Genomic DNA, 18,126 nt, shown 5'->3' on the forward strand with positions numbered 1-18,126 from the left:
GTAAGTTTGGTAGGAAGGTACCAAAGTAATCCTGGCATGGAACACTGGACAGCGGTCAAGAATATCCTGAAGTACCTGAAAAGGACCAAGGAAATGTTTCTCGTTTATGGAGGTGACGAAGAGCTCGTCGTAAAGGGTTACGTCGATGCTAGCTTCGACACAGATCTGGATGTCTCTAAGTCACAAACCGGATACGTGTATATTTTGAATGGTGGGGCAGTAAGCTGGTGCAGTTGCAAGCAAAGCGTTGTGGCGGGATCTACATGTGAAGCGGAGTACATGGCAGCCGCGGAGGCAGCACAAGAAGCAGTCTGGGTGAAGGAGTTCATTACCGACCTAGGAGTCATACCCAATGCGTCGGGCCCGATGGCTCTCTTCTATGACAACACTGGAGCTATTGCCCTTGCCAAGGAGCCCAGGTTTCACAGGAAGACCAGGCATATCAAGCGTCGCTTCAACTCCATTCGTGAAAGTGTTCAAAATGGAGACATAGAGATTTGTAAAGTACATACGGACCTGAATGTAGCAGATCCGTTGACTAAACCTCTCCCTAGAGCAAAACATGATCAACACCAGAACTGCATGGGTGTTCGATTCATCACAATGTAACTAGAATATTGACTCTAGTGCAAGTGGGAGACTGTTGGAAATATGCCCTAGAGGCAATAATAAAATGGTTATTATTATATTTCTTTGTTCATGATAATTGTCTATTGTTCATGCTATAATTGTGTTATCCGGAAATCGTAATACATGTGTGAATACATAGACCACAACACGTCCCTAGTGAGCCTCTAGTTGACTAGCTCGTTGATCAAAAGATAGTCATGGTTTCCTGACTATGGACATTGGATGTCATTGATAACGGGATCACATCATTAGGAGAATGATGTCATGGACAAGACCCAATCCTAAGCTTAGCTCAAAGATCGTGTAGTTCGTTTGCTGTAGCTTTTCTGAATGTCAAGTATCATTTCCTTAGACCATGATATTGTGCAACTCCCGGATACCGTAGGAGTGCCTTGGGTGTGCCAAACGTCACAACGTAACTGGGTGACTATAAAGGTACATTACAGGTATCTCCGAAAGTGTCTGTTGGGTTGGCACGAATCGAGACTGGGATTTGTCACTCCGTATGACGGAGAGGTATCTCTGGGCCCACTCGGTAATGCATCATCATAATGAGTTCAATGTGATCAAGTGGTTGATCACGGGATCATGCATTATGGTACGAGTAAAGTGACTTGCCGGTAACGAGACTGAACAAGGTATTGGGATACCGACGATCGAGTCTCGGGCAAGTAACGTACCGATTGACAAAGGGAATTGTATACGGATTGATTGAATCCTCGACATCGTGGTTCATCTGATGAGATCATCGTGGAGCATGTGGGAGCCAACATGGGTATACAGATCCCGCTGTTGGTTATTGATCGGAGAGTTGTCTCGGTCATGTCTGCATGTCTTCCGAACCCGTAGGGTCTACACACTTAAGGTTCGGTGACGCTAGGGTTGTTAGGAAGACTTGTATGTGATTACCGAATGTTGTTCGGAGTCCCGGATGAGATCCCGGACGTCACGAGGAGTTCCGGAATGGTCCGGAGGTAAAGATTTATATATGGGAAGTTGTCATACGGTCGCCGGAAAGATTCGGGGGCATATCGGTATTGTACCGGGGCCACCGGAGGGGTTCCGGGGGTCCACCGGGAGGGGCCACCTCTTCCGGAGGGCCTTATGGGCTGTATGGAGAAGGGAACCAGCCCAAGTGGGCTGGGGCGCCACACCCCCCTAGGGCCCATGCACCTAGGGTTGGGGGAAACCGTAAGGGGGCGCCCCCTTGCTTGGGGGGCAAGCCCCCTCCCCTTGGCCGCCGCCCCCCTCTAGATCTCATCTAGAGGGGGTCGTCCCCCTTCCCCTATAAATAGAGGGGTGAGGGGAGGGCTGCACACAACATCCAAGGCACAACCCCTCCCCTCCCCAACACCTCTCCTCATCCATAAGAGCTTGGCGAAGCCCTGCCGGAGTACTGCAGCTTCATCACCACCACGCTGTCGTGCTGCTGTTGGAGCCCTCTTCCTCAACCCCTCCCTCCTCCCTGCTGGATCAAGGTGCGGGAGACGTCCTCGCTCCGTACGTGTGTTGAACGCGGAGGTGCCGTCCGTTCGGCGCTAGGATCTTCGGTGATTTGGATCACGTCGAGTACGACTCCATCAACCCCGTTCTCTTGAACGCTTCCGCTCGTGATCTACAAGGGCATGTAGATGCACTCCTCTCTCCCTCGTTGCAAGATGACTCCATAGATTGATTTTGGTGATGCATAGAAAATTTTAAAATTCTGCTACGTTCCCCAACATGTCATCCATTCCATGCCCACCATTCCTCAATGAGATCCTTCTGAAGATCATCATGTGATGCGGGACGTCGAATGGCATGATAGGAGGCAACAAAACGGGCCACCGTTTCAGCCCTCCGTCGCACTCGCACGGGAAGTCCCAAGAGCTCATACTAAGAATAGTCTACATCTTGGCCACGCTCATTCTCGATGATCATGTTGTGCATGATCACACAAGCGTGCATGATGTACCAAAGCATTTTTTTGATCCCAAAATCGAGCCAGTCCTCTCACAATAGCAAATTGGGCTTGTAAAATCCCAAAAGCTCTCTCCACATCTTTTCTAGCCGCCGCTTGAGCATTGTGGAAATCAAGATTTTTCTTACCTTCCAGTTTTTTCAATGGCTTCACAAATGTTTGCCACTTTGGGTAGATGTCATCCGCAAGATAATAGTCATAGTTGTATGTACGACCATTTACTACAAACTGCACCGATGGCAAATCACCATTTGCAATCTTATTCGTCAGTGGTGACAGGTTGACAACATTGATGTCATTCAAAGATCCAGGCGTTTCAAAGAATACATTGTAAGAAAAATTTCTTTGAGTGCGGAACAATTGCAATACAAATGATTCAACAAAACATGCATGGGATTTTTCTGTTTACGATCCGAGTGTACCTTGCTCCATGATGAAGCCTTACGAAGTCGATTCCGCCGTCGTCGAACGTTCTTCTTCTCTCTGCCACTTTGCTTCACGCGTTCTTCGGATGGATGAAGAACTAACGTTAAGTGTGTTTGTATAAACTATATTGTATTGTATGTTCTTTGTAGCGGCAGCGCTTCCGCAGTGGAAAGAACCACAGCCGATGAAGTGCCTTAATTCGCTAGAAGCAGCGGCCCTTTTATAGTCCGTCTACGGACACCAGTACGCGGCCGCATCTCTTCCGAATGGACGCATCGGTCCACAAAGCGGCTGTAACATGCAGCGGACGTCACTTCCAATTATATCTGGCCATGGGTCGGGCCGGGCCAGGCTTGGGCCAGGCCGGGCCGAGCATAAAAAAGCCCATGACAAAAAACTGAGGCCCAGGCCCTCCCAGGCCCTACCATCGTGCCTACTTTTCAAGCTCAAACCCGGCCCATCTCGTAAAAAGCCCTGAAAAGCCCTTAGGGCTTAGGGCCGTGGGCCGGGCCTCTTCTTTAAAATGCTAATATGCCAAGCCCAAGCCCGTCCAGGCCCTGCTGATGGGCTCAAAACTCAGGCCCAAGCCTGGCCCACGAACAAGCCCATCGGGCCTAGGCCCTGGATTTTAGGGCTGGGCCTGGGTGGGCCGACAGGGCCGGGCTTGAGATGGCCAGGACTACTTCCAATGAGCGCATGCATCCCTCCGTGAAGAGACACGTCTTTCATCAGTTCCATATTTCGTACGCTTCGCTTCAAAGTCCCGCCTGTGTTAATGCCTCTTGTGCTAACTAGTAAGCATGCACGTGCAACGCACGTCTCAAACGTAAAACGTGTGAATTCACATAATATATAAAAAATAAACGTTTTTCAAAATATAAATCAAATGGATACACAATGTTTGATGTCGCTCAAATTGTATTTTCAAAAGCGAGACACAATAGTGGTTATGTTACTGCATATAGTAATAGCAGGAAAATATTCTCATTTAAATAAAATCAACAATTATTTATTAATGCAGTAATATAGGTATGTAGTATAGTCTTCTTTTCGAGTGTAGCCAGGAAAAAAAGTATAAACTGCCTTACGGTGCAATTATATTGTTGAAGATGCTTAATTCTCAAATCTTATTTTATTCTACTAATCTGCATAGCAAAATATATATTTGTACTAATTTGGATCAAATTATATATATTTTTTGTTTGTGTGGACTGCCAAAATTATATAGCTACCTACTATGGATAATAGGAAATAGAAGATGATATGTGACTACAACGACTTCTATATGAAATAAAGATGATTTACAAGAACTAATTGAAATGTAAAAGAGCTAAAAGAAATCCAATAATTATCATGATAGAAATTTTTTATCCGGTTTTGTATGTGTTTATGCATTGGCAACCATACTAACTTACAATGATGTAAGGCGCTTTATACGTTATAGAAACTGAAATAAGTTATGAAGAAAAATAAAGATGGAAGGAAAAGTATTCTAGAGTATTTGTCAAGCTTAACCTTATCAAGCTTTCAGGCCAGCTTCTAAATTACAAAAAAATGATGAATCCTCAAATAAGAAAAAGCCAACAATTTGCAACATGCTACAAAACTGGTGAAGATAGAAATCATTCATCATCTTTTTCCTTGTTGTAAGGAGTAGCTTCAGCATACATTTGTAACTGTGTAATACCTGATCCGGAAAAAGTTGTTTATTATTATTATTGGAGGAAAGAGGCGCGCAGACAAAGAAAGAGAGGCGGTGCAAATAAGGCCTTAAACAGCATGTGACCCGTTTTAGATCTATAGAATCATGTAACTGAAATAGTAGTACATCTTCAATATCTTACCTCCTACTAAATCTTACATAATTTACTGGATTGCTATGCAATTATGTTAAAGTGACGCGTGTAAGTTTTCTCTAAGAATGAATCATATATTCTGATTTCCAACCTATCCCTGGAGATAGTGCCTAGGCAGGTGCAACCCACTTTAATTCCAGGTAAAGCAACGTCATAGGTAAAACACACACTGATCAAATAGTACAAATAAGGCAATTCTAATCAAGGGGATGGCGTTACCTCTTGATACGATCCAGTTTAATGCATATGGTGGTACGAAATAAAGCCCAAGGAAGTCGACATGAACATGAGAAGTAATCATGGGAAATAGACTCTGCATCTTGACTTCTTCAGTATCCCTCCTGATCCTACTTTGTAAGACAAGATTGCTGCATTCTTATGTACGTGCAATATATAATTACACATTTTCAGTACAGCAATCGGCAACCTAAGATAATCCCAAATCTATAATTCTAGATTGCTTGAAGCCACACGATTCTTCTTTAATATGTAACGCACGTGCACCCACTGAACAGACACTTTGTCGGTGTGGGTACTGCGAACGGAGCTGAAGTCAATGCGGATGCCGATGGTTACCGGAGAGCATGCCCTGGACGTGGATGGAGTCGTCGCAGTAGCGGCAGAAGAGCATCTGGCCTCCAAACAGAAGACGATGGCGGCGATAGCACGTGTGTTCCCGGAGGAAGACGAAGCTCCTCGCGCTTCCCCCATCGTGGCTAGCGTGCATGATGGCGGCAGGCGGCTCGCGGTTAGCTTCCTAATAGGATGGATGTGTCCGAGATAAGTTTTTTAATAGGATGGATTTGTCTGAGATTAGTTTCCTAATAGGATGGATGCATTCTGATCTAGTTTCCTAGAATAGGATGTACCCGTGATTATTAGTTTCCTAATTGCTCAGGCGTGGAGTTTCATATTTTCCTACACGGTGGAGTACGGTCAGTCAATGTAAATTGCTAAGTGCATACAGAAAATGGTTTAGGTTAAGGCTAACCGTTAGATTGATTTTAGTGGGCCTAATCGTGCGGTGGTATTGGATCTGTGTACGCTTTGTGGGGTGTGCTTAAAGAAGTTCTTGTTTGATTGTTTAATAGTAAGTATAGATTTAATAGTAGTATGGAAGTATAGATTCTAGATTGCTTGAAGCCCCATGATTCTTATTTAATATGTAATGCACGTGCACCCACTAAACAGACACTTTGTTGGCGTGGGTGCTGCGAACAGAGCTGAAGTCAACACGGATGCCGATGGTTGCCGGAGAGCATGCCCTGGATATGGATGAAGTAGTCGCAGTAGTGGCAGAAGAGCGCCTGGCCTCCAAACAGAAGAAGATGGCGGTGATAGCACGTGTGTTCCCGAAGGAAGACGAAGCTCCTCGCGCTTCCCCCATCGTGGCTAGCGTGCATGATGGTGGCATGCGGCTCGCGATTAGCTTCCTAATAGGATGAATGCGTCCGAGATAAGTTTTTTAATAGGATGGATTTGTCTGAGATTAGTTTCTTAATAGGATGGATGCACTCTGGTTTAGTTTCTTAGAATAGGATGCACCCGTGATTATTAGTTTCCTAATTGCTCAGGCGTGGAGTTTCATATTTTCCTCCACGGTGGAGTACGGTCAGTCAATGTAAATTGCTAAGTGCACACAGAAAATAGTTTAGGTTAAGGCTAACCGTTAGATTGATTTTAGTGGGCCTAATTGTGCGGTGGTATTGGATCTGTGTACGCTTTGTGGGGGTGTGCTTAAAGAAGTTCTTGTTTGATTGTTTAATAGTAGTATAGAAGATAAGTTTCTTAATAGGATGGATTTGTCTGAGATTAGTTTCCTAATAGGATGGATGCACTCTGATTTAGTTTCCTAAAATAGGATGCACCCGTGATTATTAGTTTCCTAATTGCTCAGGCGTGGAGTTTCATATTTTCCTCCACGGTAGAGTACGGTCAGTCAATGTAAATTGCTAAGTGCACACAGAAAATAGTTTAAGTTAAGACTAACCGTTAGATTGATTTTAGTGGGCCTAATCGTGCAATGGTATTGGATCTGTATACGCTTTATGAGGTGTGCTTAAAGAAGTTCTTGTTTGATTGTTTAATAGTAATATAGATATAGATGACAGCCAACACACCTGTGCTAGTACACCAACGATTCATGTACTTGCCTTTGATTGGCCGGCCATCCATGCATGCATTAGCACTTGTATACGTCACATGCATACACGTGACTTTGCCCTATACAGCGGAGTACACCAAATACACACACTAATATGTGAAGATTAATAGAGGGAGAAAAGAGGGAGTTGAAACCCAGATTTTAATCTATTATTTCTAGCAACCATCATACTAGAACTCTTAATTAAAACCTCACTATAATTTACATTGTCCACATAAAATATTCTTACATGCATGCCAAATCCAAGTCTCTTGATCGGCTACCGTTTCAAGGATTATAGTAGAACCCCTTTTTTGGCTGTGGAATTGCCTATGTCATGTCTTTGGACAATTCTTCCAACTTCAATGCATGCAATCTATTGAACCAAGCATACCTGGGAAGCCGCGAGCATTGTTCATCTCCAATAGCCTTGCAGCGTCTTCAGCATTGGGAGATCTCAAATACTCCTGACCAAACACTTGGACAATTCCGACTGCGAAGCACTTGACACACATGATGGCTTGGATCTCACCCATAGCCAAGTGATCATCAACTAGATCAGCCGGGATACCGTATGCCAACATACGCAAATCGGCTGTCACCTTCTGAAAGGTACTATGCCCGAGCTCTCTGGCGGCATTCCTCCTTTGCTGAAAAAACCGGTCATGGCTCGCTAGTTTCTCTGTAATGCGCCTGAACAACTCGGTGCTCATCCTAAACCGACGACGAAAGTACAACTCCGGGTATGTGGGATTCTCCGCAAAATAATGCCTGATCAATCTGTTGTGGGCATCGATCCTATCCCTCCAAATTTTCTGCCGACCCATACCCGACCCACCGTGCTTTAGTTTTTTTTATTGATGTGCATAGCTAGGATCATTGCATGATCCTCCTCCTCGTCCATACGGCAAACTCATCTACAATGTTGAATACTAGGCTATAAAAACTACAATCAACATGTACCAAATTCATAAAGTTGAGCAATACATACCTTGCGGGCGTTTTGTCGAACACCTTGCGGGCGCCGAGCGGCAGCGAGCGGCTGCGCGCGAGGGCTGCGGTGACTAGAGGGTGGCGGAGGAAGCCGCCGCGGCGCGGGGATAGGCCGAGGAAGCGCCGGAACGGTCGCCGGGAGGCGCGGGCGGCGGCGCGCCGCGGATGGATGGGTGAGTGGAGTTGCGAGCGAGCGCTCGAGAGTCCAACGCGCGGGAGCGGGCACAGCAAATAAGCGACGCGCGATGGCGTTTCGGCTCGCACGCTGAACTAGATATGCCGAGCACGCAATTTTTGCGCCTCCGCTGGAACGCTCGGACTGGCAGCGCGCGCAAAAAACGCTGATTTTTCAGCGCGGCGGCTATATAGCGCGGGTGTTGGATACACACACACACGATTAGTTCACCTGATAGTGATATAGAGATCGTCCTGGTCTAGCTTGGTTGTTGTTTTCTTCGGTGCGAGTCATAGATGCATCTATCTTGTCATCTGCGGTATACCTGGCCAAACCTCGGGCCGGGCCGGGCTTCGGGCCGGGCCTAGCCAAGCCCGACACAAAAAATCCAGGCCCGGCCCGGCCCGGCCCCGGCCCGGCCCGGCCATCCGGCCTGTGTTTCTGGGCCCGAGCCCGGCCCGAACACCTAAAAGCCCGTCGGGCTTCGGGCCGGCCCGGCCCGACCTTCAGTAAACTGAAAAATGACGGGCCCGGGCCCGGCCCGGCCCGGCCTTCGGGCTTAAAAACTAGGCCCGAGCCCGGCCCGGAGGTAGCGTCGGGCCGGGCCGGGCCGGGCTTTTTCGGGCCGGGCTTCCCATGGCCAGGACTAATCTGCGGTATCCTATGACATTAAACTTTCGAAAGGGAGCGTACCCTCACATGTTATGTTTTTCTACAAGAATAAGACATGAATTAGGTGGAAGCTTAGTGAATCCATAATATTTTAGATTTTAACGAGAATTAATATCAGTTAAAATCATCTGATGCCCACACAATCAAGTACTCATACGATCTGAATAATTAGGTCAATGCCAACAAAATGCAAAAATATAGAATTATTGGATTCTATCATTATGCTTGACTAAATTTTAATAAATGAGAAGCTCTCCGCCTACACTTGTGAGTAATCGTGCACTGAAAAAATGCCCTGAGCTTGGGTATGCAATACACTAATCAACTCCTTTATTAAAACATTTGAGAACTACCGTGGGTATGCATACCACAATTCATATGCTTATTGGACAAAAATAATCTGCCTCTTCCGGTGATACTTTCCCTTGTGTCGAGTGCATATCCTGTGTTCCTACAATGCTCCCATGCTATCTTCGAAAGGGTACATTTTAACATCTTAACAAAAGGTGCAGGTTCGTAAGACATGTGTCCACATTCCCTGAAAATTTCAAAGCTAATTCAAAATACACATGGAGAAGAGAATTTTTTGGAACACTCAAATTTATTTTTAACTTTGGAGCATGGGAACATGTAAGCCGTGAGAGCACTCTCTCTTTCATTTGTGCACCTGATAAATGTTTTGTTAGCATTTTGTTTTTTGAGCTGGAAGTGTTTTGCTAGCATAAAACCATCTCCCCACAAAGAGAGAGAGAGAACATATAAACCATCTTGGACATGTGTGGTCGTTGGGCCCATAATTATTGGCTCGACATTGTCACAGGATCAGCACAGCCCCACTTTTTCAAGCCGAACCATATTCGGGGCCAGTTCTTTTGGGCGATTCTACCAGAATCACCCCCCTCCCTAGCTTCTTCCAGAATCATCACTCCATATGTTTTTTACAATCCTAACTAATTAGACCTTAACTAAATAGAATTGTAAAAAAAAATATGGAGTGACGATTCTAGGAGAAGCTGGGGAGGGGGGCGATTCTGGGAGAATCGCCGAAAAAAACTGGCCCTCTTTCACGTGACTAATTAAAAGGAATCCTAAAAAAAAGAGACTGATTAAAAGGATATTTATTCGAAAATAGAGATCTTCTTGGAGGAAAATTAAAAAGAGATATTTTTTTTGAAAGGAAAAGAGATATATTTGATTTTAAACAAGAAGACATTTCCTTCACGGCCAAGGCGAACGTAGGCGCTACGAAACGCGAGTCCACAGCGAGTCACCAGCAACCGCACGATCGTGATCGAACGCGGGAGACGTAACCGCCATCGCAGCCGCCCGTCCGACGATCCAGAGGCCGCGGATAAAACCCTAGGCACCCGTCATCCCATCCCACCCCATCCTCCCCCCCTCCCCCCGCCGCGGCTTTGACTCCATCGCCTCCTCCCTCCCCCTCCCTCCTCGTCGCCGGCCAGCCAGGTACCCTCTCCAGCCTCGCCGCCCGCCCTTCCGCCGTCGGTGATTGTTTCTCTCGCTCGTATGCCGTCGCATGCCTAGCTAGGTCGATCCGCGCGCTGTGATAGATGGATAGATCTGCTCGATTCGATTCGCCTTGGCGCGTTTGATTTCGAGACTGTCGCATGAACTGCTTGTATTGGTTCTGGACTAGTTTTGCTTGTCCTTGCTGTTGCATGATGAACTCGATTATTTCTCTCGCCCGTATGCGGTCGCATCTCTGGCTCGACCGCGCGCTGCGATAGATGGACCGATCTGCTCGGTCTCGTATTTAAGCATGTCGCCTGAACTCGAGTACCTAGATCTGCTCGATTCGATTCGCCTTTGCGCCCTGCTTGGTTTGGTTTCTGTATGTCTGTTGGGCTAAACTAGTTTTGCGAATCCTTACCGAATTATCACTGTAATCTGCAAGTTAATCATCTAGGTTAGAGGTGCATAACATGCTATTGTCAGCAAATTGGAGATGCAAAAAGTGCCCATCGTCTAATGGTAAAGACACAAGGCCTCCTTGCGGGGCCTTCTCATATAGGTTCGATTCCTATTGGGTGCTTCTGCAGACGACCCCCCTGCATCTCCAATTTGTCCTGACCCTGAATTGCCTTGTTAAGTAAGTGCCTTGCATGCTAATCTCGCCCTTTCGGATTAGATCATGCTTGGCCACTTGACAAGGCATTCTGGTCTGTAGGTTTATTGAAATCTTCTGTTAAGAATCGTTTGGATGTAGGTCTATTTTTACCTGTTAGTCAGATTTAGTTTTGCATGCCTTATCTGATGAATATGAATAATTTCAGTTACTTTTCCAGTGTTTAGTTTGAAGTCTATGAAATTGCAGTTTCATGGCTAGCCTTGCTTGCCTGTCAACTGTTGTCTGATAGGCCATTGTTTTTATGGTTTAGATTTGTTATTGCTCCAAATTATTACTATATCGTTCAATCATTTGCTATTTGAAGTTTAAACTGTAGCATTGAATTATTTGAACTCGTTTAACCACCCCTAATTTGGTCCATGCAGGTAGTTCGTAGCTCCAGCAGCCATGGGCAAGGAGAAGATCCACATCAGCATTGTGGTCATTGGCCATGTCGACTCTGGCAAGTCAACCACGACTGGCCACCTCATCTACAAGCTTGGAGGCATTGACAAGCGTGTGATCGAGAGGTTCGAGAAGGAAGCCGCTGAGATGAACAAGAGGTCTTTCAAGTACGCCTGGGTGCTTGACAAGCTCAAGGCTGAGCGTGAGAGAGGTATCACCATTGATATTGCTCTGTGGAAGTTCGAGACCACCAAGTACTCGTGCACTGTCATTGATGCTCCTGGTCACCGTGATTTCATCAAGAACATGATCACTGGTACCTCCCAGGCTGATTGTGCTGTGCTTATCATTGACTCCACCACTGGTGGTTTTGAGGCTGGTATCTCCAAGGATGGCCAGACCCGTGAGCACGCTCTCCTTGCTTTCACTCTTGGTGTGAAGCAGATGATCTGCTGCTGCAACAAGGTATACTTGCTATTCAACTTCCAATGGTGATTTTTATGAGTGACCATATTATTTGTTCACTAGTCAATGTCAATGTTCATTAGTACAGAAACATACTCTTAAATGATTTACATCTGTCTAATTCTATTTGTTTTGTGATAAATGTTTGTTCATTTTGTTTTTCCTTAAATTACAAATGTATTCCCTCCGTAAACTAATCTAAGTGCGTTTAGAATACTAAAGTAATGATCTAAACGCTCTTATATTAGTTTACAGAGGAAGTACTATTTTGCTATATGCTTTATCTCTCTAGGGTCTGAATTACCTACTAAATGTCCAGGTTCATTAGTAGCACTTAATTGCCTCTAATTGATTAACTCTGGTCATTTTGCTAATATTAGGTGATTAATAACTTCCATCATCTATGTTACTGACTTTATTATATATCATGATTGATGCAACTGTTTGTCTGCTTGTTATCTCTTATTCCAGTACATGACTACACATTTATGATGTTCCTCATTTTTGTGTTTGTTTGCATCGTTACCTTTTAATTATTCTGTTTATCTGATCGGATTGCTCTTATGATCTGTTCCAGATGGATGCCACCACTCCCAAGTACTCGAAGGCCCGTTACGATGAAATTGTCAAGGAAGTCTCTTCATACCTGAAGAAGGTCGGTTACAACCCTGACAAGGTTCCCTTTGTCCCCATCTCTGGGTTTGAGGGTGACAACATGATCGAGAGGTCCTCCAACCTTGACTGGTACAAGGGCCCAACCCTGCTTGAGGCGCTTGACCAGATCAATGAGCCCAAGAGGCCCTCCGACAAGCCCCTGCGTCTTCCCCTTCAGGACGTGTACAAGATTGGCGGCATTGGAACTGTGCCAGTGGGGCGTGTTGAGACTGGAGTCATCAAGCCAGGCATGGTTGTCACCTTTGGTCCTACTGGCCTGACCACTGAGGTGAAGTCTGTGGAGATGCACCATGAGTCTCTCCTGGAGGCGCTTCCTGGTGATAATGTCGGCTTCAACGTCAAGAATGTGGCTGTCAAGGATCTCAAGCGTGGGTACGTGGCCTCTAACTCCAAGGACGACCCCGCCAAGGAGGCTGCCAACTTCACCGCCCAGGTCATCATCATGAACCACCCCGGCCAGATCAGCAACGGCTACGCCCCGGTGCTGGACTGCCACACGTCCCACATCGCTGTCAAGTTCGCTGAGATCCAGACCAAGATCGACCGGCGGTCTGGCAAGGAGATTGAGGCGGCGCCCAAGTTCCTCAAGAATGGTGATGCCGGGTTCGTCAAGATGATCCCCACCAAGCCCATGGTGGTGGAGACCTTCGCCCAGTACCCTCCCCTGGGTCGCTTTGCTGTCCGTGACATGAGGCAGACGGTCGCCGTTGGCGTGATCAAGAGCGTGGAGAAGAAGGATCCGACCGGCGCAAAGGTGACCAAGGCTGCGGCCAAGAAGAAATGAGATGGTGTCGGGCGGTGGCGTTGTTGGTGGTTCTTTACCACATGTATGGTGGTGGTGGCGGTATACGGTGGTGGTGATAGTCGTGTTAGCGGATTTGCGAACTTGTTAAGCTTTGGTTATTTGTGTCGAGCAGTGTTCGAACTGCTTATTACTGTGGTCATAGTATCGTTCGGTTGTGTTGGTGAAACTTCGTCAGATAAAGTTGCTATTTTATATTTGAGTGAGTATTTGGAGTCGTTTTATATCTGCTGCCTGTAGCATATTTGATAATCGTTTTTGTGTTGCAAAGTGGATTTTTTTTCTGTCACTAACTACTCCGTAGTGATATACCATTGTATCACTGCTTTCGTGATCTAAACGCTCTTATAGTACTTTACAGAGGGAGTGCTGATGCTGAAACTTGGCTGTGCTGAAAATTTATTATCAAACTCAGACAGATAGTTGCAGCAGCTGCTTTATTTTTCAAGGTTGCATCTGAGAAAATCTGCACTCCAATCCCTGTCTGGCCATAGCACGTCGATGGTATACAATACTGACCTTTCATACTTTATTCAAGAGTACTCACTCTGTTCCTAAATTTAAGTCTTTTTATAGATTTCATTCACTACGGACTACACATGGAGCAAAATGAGTGAATCTTACACTCTAAAGTATGTCTGTATATACATCTATATGTAGTCCGCATCGAAATCTAAGAAATACTTATATTTAGGAACGTTGGCTTCATCAAAAGATTAGTGACAAGAAGATGAGGAGATTTTTTCTTAGTTATACGTATATCTGTAGTCCCCATAACAAATTATGAGTCAACATTTTAAAAATTATGTTACTGGTAGTGTGTGTCTAAAAGGCACACCAAATTAAGGGGGAAAAAGCAGAGAAGACACGTGATTCAGATAATTACGGTAGATGCATGGTGAGAAATTGACGAGAATAAGACCAGAGGAAGATGAAGCAATCCATGAATATGAGGGGGTTGTTGAGGCCATCCACCGGGTCGGGATGAAAACGGCCTCTTCTTCCTGCCGTATGCCCCTGCCCCTGCTTCTGCAGCGGCGCTGGGTTTCGCTGCTGCCGCTGCCGTCGTCGAAGCTTTACGGTGGCCGTTGCCATTGCCTGGCTTGTTCTTCGTTGGAGAGCTGACCACGGACAGAGCCGGCGGAGGCATTCTTGGCAACAATGAATGACGTGGAGCGGCAGAGGCCGGCCCTGGGACTGGGAGAGCTTTTCTTTTGCTGCTGTTGCTATTGGGGTCGAGCACGAAGTCCATGTCCGCGGACCAAGACAGTGGTAGATCTTGATCTCAACACTAGGATGCCACTGTTCAAAAATTACATTATATACTACTATAATTTGACCAAAACATCACCAATAGTATCAACTAATAGTCCCAAAATAACATCAACTTATTAATAATTAGTGTTAAATACATAGTAAAAACTAGATTCTGAAAGTAACATAAGACTTTTTAGATCAGTAAAGTAGCAGTGATCTAAGAAGTACTTTACAGAGGGAGTATTTTGCATTATTGTAGTCGGCCATGAACGGTGTACTAGTTGCCTCCATTGGTCTTGATCCTACACGCAGTTTGGTAGTTGGACAACCTGATGTCTGGCTGCGTCTCGCCCGTGTACTTGATGTAGGTGACTCGAAATCCTGGTGGAAAGACAACGTTGCGGATGTGGGAGTCAAATGCTTTTGGGCGCATGCACACCATTTTCGGGGGAGTCGTGCGGTGGAAATGGTTGATGATGTGTTAGTCGTCGTCATCATCGTCACGGTGATCGTCGCAAAGGTTACTGTGGCCAACGTCACAATCATCTCTTCCCGTGCCACGACGACGAGCACAATGCCTTGCCTCGATGGTGTTCTACGTGTCGTGGTCCGGACTGAAGCTCTGTGTTGTCACACCGTATTGCCTGGAGGGTGTTCCATGCATTACGGTTCGACCCAAGTCGACCATGTATTGGCATGAGGGGCACGAGGCTCTGAGTCGGTGTAGTTACACTCTTTGGCGTGTTGGTTCCCAGATGGGGAAGAATGCCGGCCCCTGGTGCTCGTAGTGGAAGATGCGCAGCCATTGCTGATTGCAACTTGCTTTTCTTAAGACAACACAATGGCATATGCTCACATACACGAACGCACTTTGATTGAAACTTGCCGGCGAGTTTCTTTTGCATCATTTATACCGTCTTACATTTTCCTTTACATCGGTTAGTTATTTTTAGCATATATTATGCATTTCTTTTAACAAGGTTTCCACAACAATGCAAGGGGTATTATCTAGTTTCAATAATACTCGGATATGCCATGATACTCTAACAAAGAATGCCGAAGAAGACACAAACAAAATGAACACAGCTATTGTTGTATTGCCATGGTCTAATTTACACGAGTGTGTTGTGGTACTATCACATAAAACTACAAAAGTTCCTCTGCTTTCAGCCATAGGTAAAAGATGGCTTGAAGTACATGCACATCGGTGGGTCAATCCTCATGATGGACAATATTGCAGACGGAACACTCCAGATACTATCACCGCAAATCAAACCAGAAGCAACCGCACCCGCAAACTCCTCTGACTCCTTACGGTTCACCATCTCCCATACAAACAAGATGACAGTCCCGATAAACATGTCAATCACGAAGTATGCCCCAATGTAAAATGAAACGGCCATGGCCATCAGGAGCGGGATGAATTTGGATAGACCATTTGGGGTGACATCCCGGATGAGCTTGATTGCTATGGCTCCAAAGAAGAAGAAAGAGCATATTGCAAGGCAATGTCGCGGCAACACTGAGAATCCTTCGACACCCATGATTGACATCTCACGGAAGATGATGGCATATGGAGCTTTGAACATACCATCAGGATTGCCAATATCGAAGGATGTCCAGTAAAGCCAAAAGGTTAGAGGAGCAATGACACAACCAAGGGCAGTGCCAATCAACTGTGACACAAACATGGACCTTGGTGATGAGAGGGTCAGGTACCCAGTCTTGAAGTCATGCATGAGATCACCAGCTGTGGATAGATGGACATCATAACACCACAAGCTGCTAAGCCGGCGATCACACCACCATGTTGGCCAACCCATGAGGCAAAAATGAAAAGGCCAATCTTTCCATATGTGGATGCAAGGTTCCAATCTGTTAGTCCAGTTCCGTATGAGTTGCAGAAGGCAAGTAGAGGAGCAACAACATAGGCAAAGAGGACAAGGTACCACTTGAGTTGTGGGAATATCATTGGCACTATTGCAGTTGAAATTGCTGCAAGGCCCACATAACCAGATCCTGCCAACCAGGGAGGGATACTGTCTTTTAGAAACACCTCATTTAGAAGCTTTTCCTTGACTGATAATTTGGAATTTTTATCATCTGCAATTATAAAAGGGAAACAAGATGAGAGCCATGATGTATGATATGATGGCAGGTCAACTAGGTACAATAAGAAAATGGCATTACCATCATGAACCCGAACAAGGGGAAGTCTTCCTTGCTTTGAGCGTGCATTCATTATTTCCTTGATAGTAGCATAAATTACTTTGATGAGGTTAAAAGTACCATCACCAAGTATCAAGGATACCGATATGAAAACCTGGAAGGGTGCATTGACAACTTAGTTTTTGCTAAATATAATGTTGGCGAAGACTGAGCATTAAGTGAATAAAGAATACTTTAGAAATTTAATGATATAGATGAGCCATTTATTTATTCTTGAACTCAATTTCATGTTTCTCATGAATTACGACCACTATGCCCACTAAAATAAATGCATAAAAGAGAGTTATCAGTATTATTCGCATATTTACAAGAACTACTTGCAAATTTACTGGGTTCATTCAATATGGAGGGAAACAAGAGATTTTGGTCAAGCCTTGTAAATATTGATTCATAATCTAGTTCTTTTTATTAGATCGGTTCACAACATGGTAAAAGCTATGTTGGTCAATAACCATCGCAATTGAATTGGCAAAAGGCATAATCAAGAGACAACATGGTATTGACTAATAATTCATTATGAGATGGACAATTAGAATCCTTCACCACCATACCTTGTACCCATAGAGTCCTTTGAAGTCATTGCTTCCAAGGTTAGCTGGGTACCACTCCCCCGCTTTTGTCGATATATATGGCCAAAGAAAACCCCAAGATATGATGGCTCCAAGAAGTGCAGAGCAATTAATTATATGTGGACATATAAGGCCACATCCAATATAGGTTGGATTGAAGTCAAAATAAAACCTATAAAAAGTAGAAACTGTTCATATATAATGCATATGATATTCCAGCTTAAAGGATATTAATTTCATATAATAATCCATGCATGTCCAAATTATCCCTAATAAATTATAAGGAAGGCAAATTTTGTTTCGATTTGAAAAATAAAATGATTTGTTTTTTAATTGCAAAATGCATGCTTTGAAATTTTAGCACACTCATAATAGCAGTTAGCTTACGTGTTCTTAAATGCTGCAAGGCCCAGAGAAGGGAAGTTGTCGAAGCCACAAGAATCCCCGGCACCGCTGAAGAACCATTTAAAGCAGTTCCAAAGGAAACTTATGCTTAAATACTTTCCGAGACAACTAACTTGTTTTCTGCACGCATGAGAATAAAGTTAGTACCACCAAAACTCAAGAAATGCAGTAACCCAAGAATATGTAGTCAACAATCAAATCGATACAGAGACATCAAAGTTCATCCCAAGTAAACAAATAGATAATCCATGATTTTAAGTAAGAACTGATAAACTAGCTATTTTATATCTATCATAAGATTCACCTTCTGTGCTTAATGTACACATTTACCCCCCC

General features: G+C 44.9%; 1 protein-coding gene and 1 pseudogene across 1 annotated transcript; one reads left to right on the forward strand and one right to left on the reverse strand.

Annotated features, from left to right (window-relative positions):
- Nucleotides 1-10,259: 10,259 nt before the first annotated feature.
- Nucleotides 10,260-13,582, forward strand: LOC119353112 (elongation factor 1-alpha). The gene is made up of 3 exons (XM_037619701.1): nucleotides 10,260-10,322; nucleotides 11,370-11,853; nucleotides 12,431-13,582. Exons 2-3 carry the CDS (start codon nucleotides 11,392-11,394, stop codon nucleotides 13,310-13,312), a joined length of 1,344 nt encoding a protein of 447 aa, XP_037475598.1. The 5' UTR covers nucleotides 10,260-10,322; nucleotides 11,370-11,391; the 3' UTR covers nucleotides 13,313-13,582.
- A 2,109-nt stretch (nucleotides 13,583-15,691) lies between these two features.
- Nucleotides 15,692-18,126, reverse strand: part of LOC119358867 — a 4,636-nt pseudogene continuing 2,201 nt past the window's right edge.

Source organism: Triticum dicoccoides, chromosome 2A (genome assembly GCF_002162155.2).
Source record: "Triticum dicoccoides isolate Atlit2015 ecotype Zavitan chromosome 2A, WEW_v2.0, whole genome shotgun sequence".
NCBI lineage: Eukaryota > Viridiplantae > Streptophyta > Magnoliopsida > Poales > Poaceae > Triticum > Triticum dicoccoides.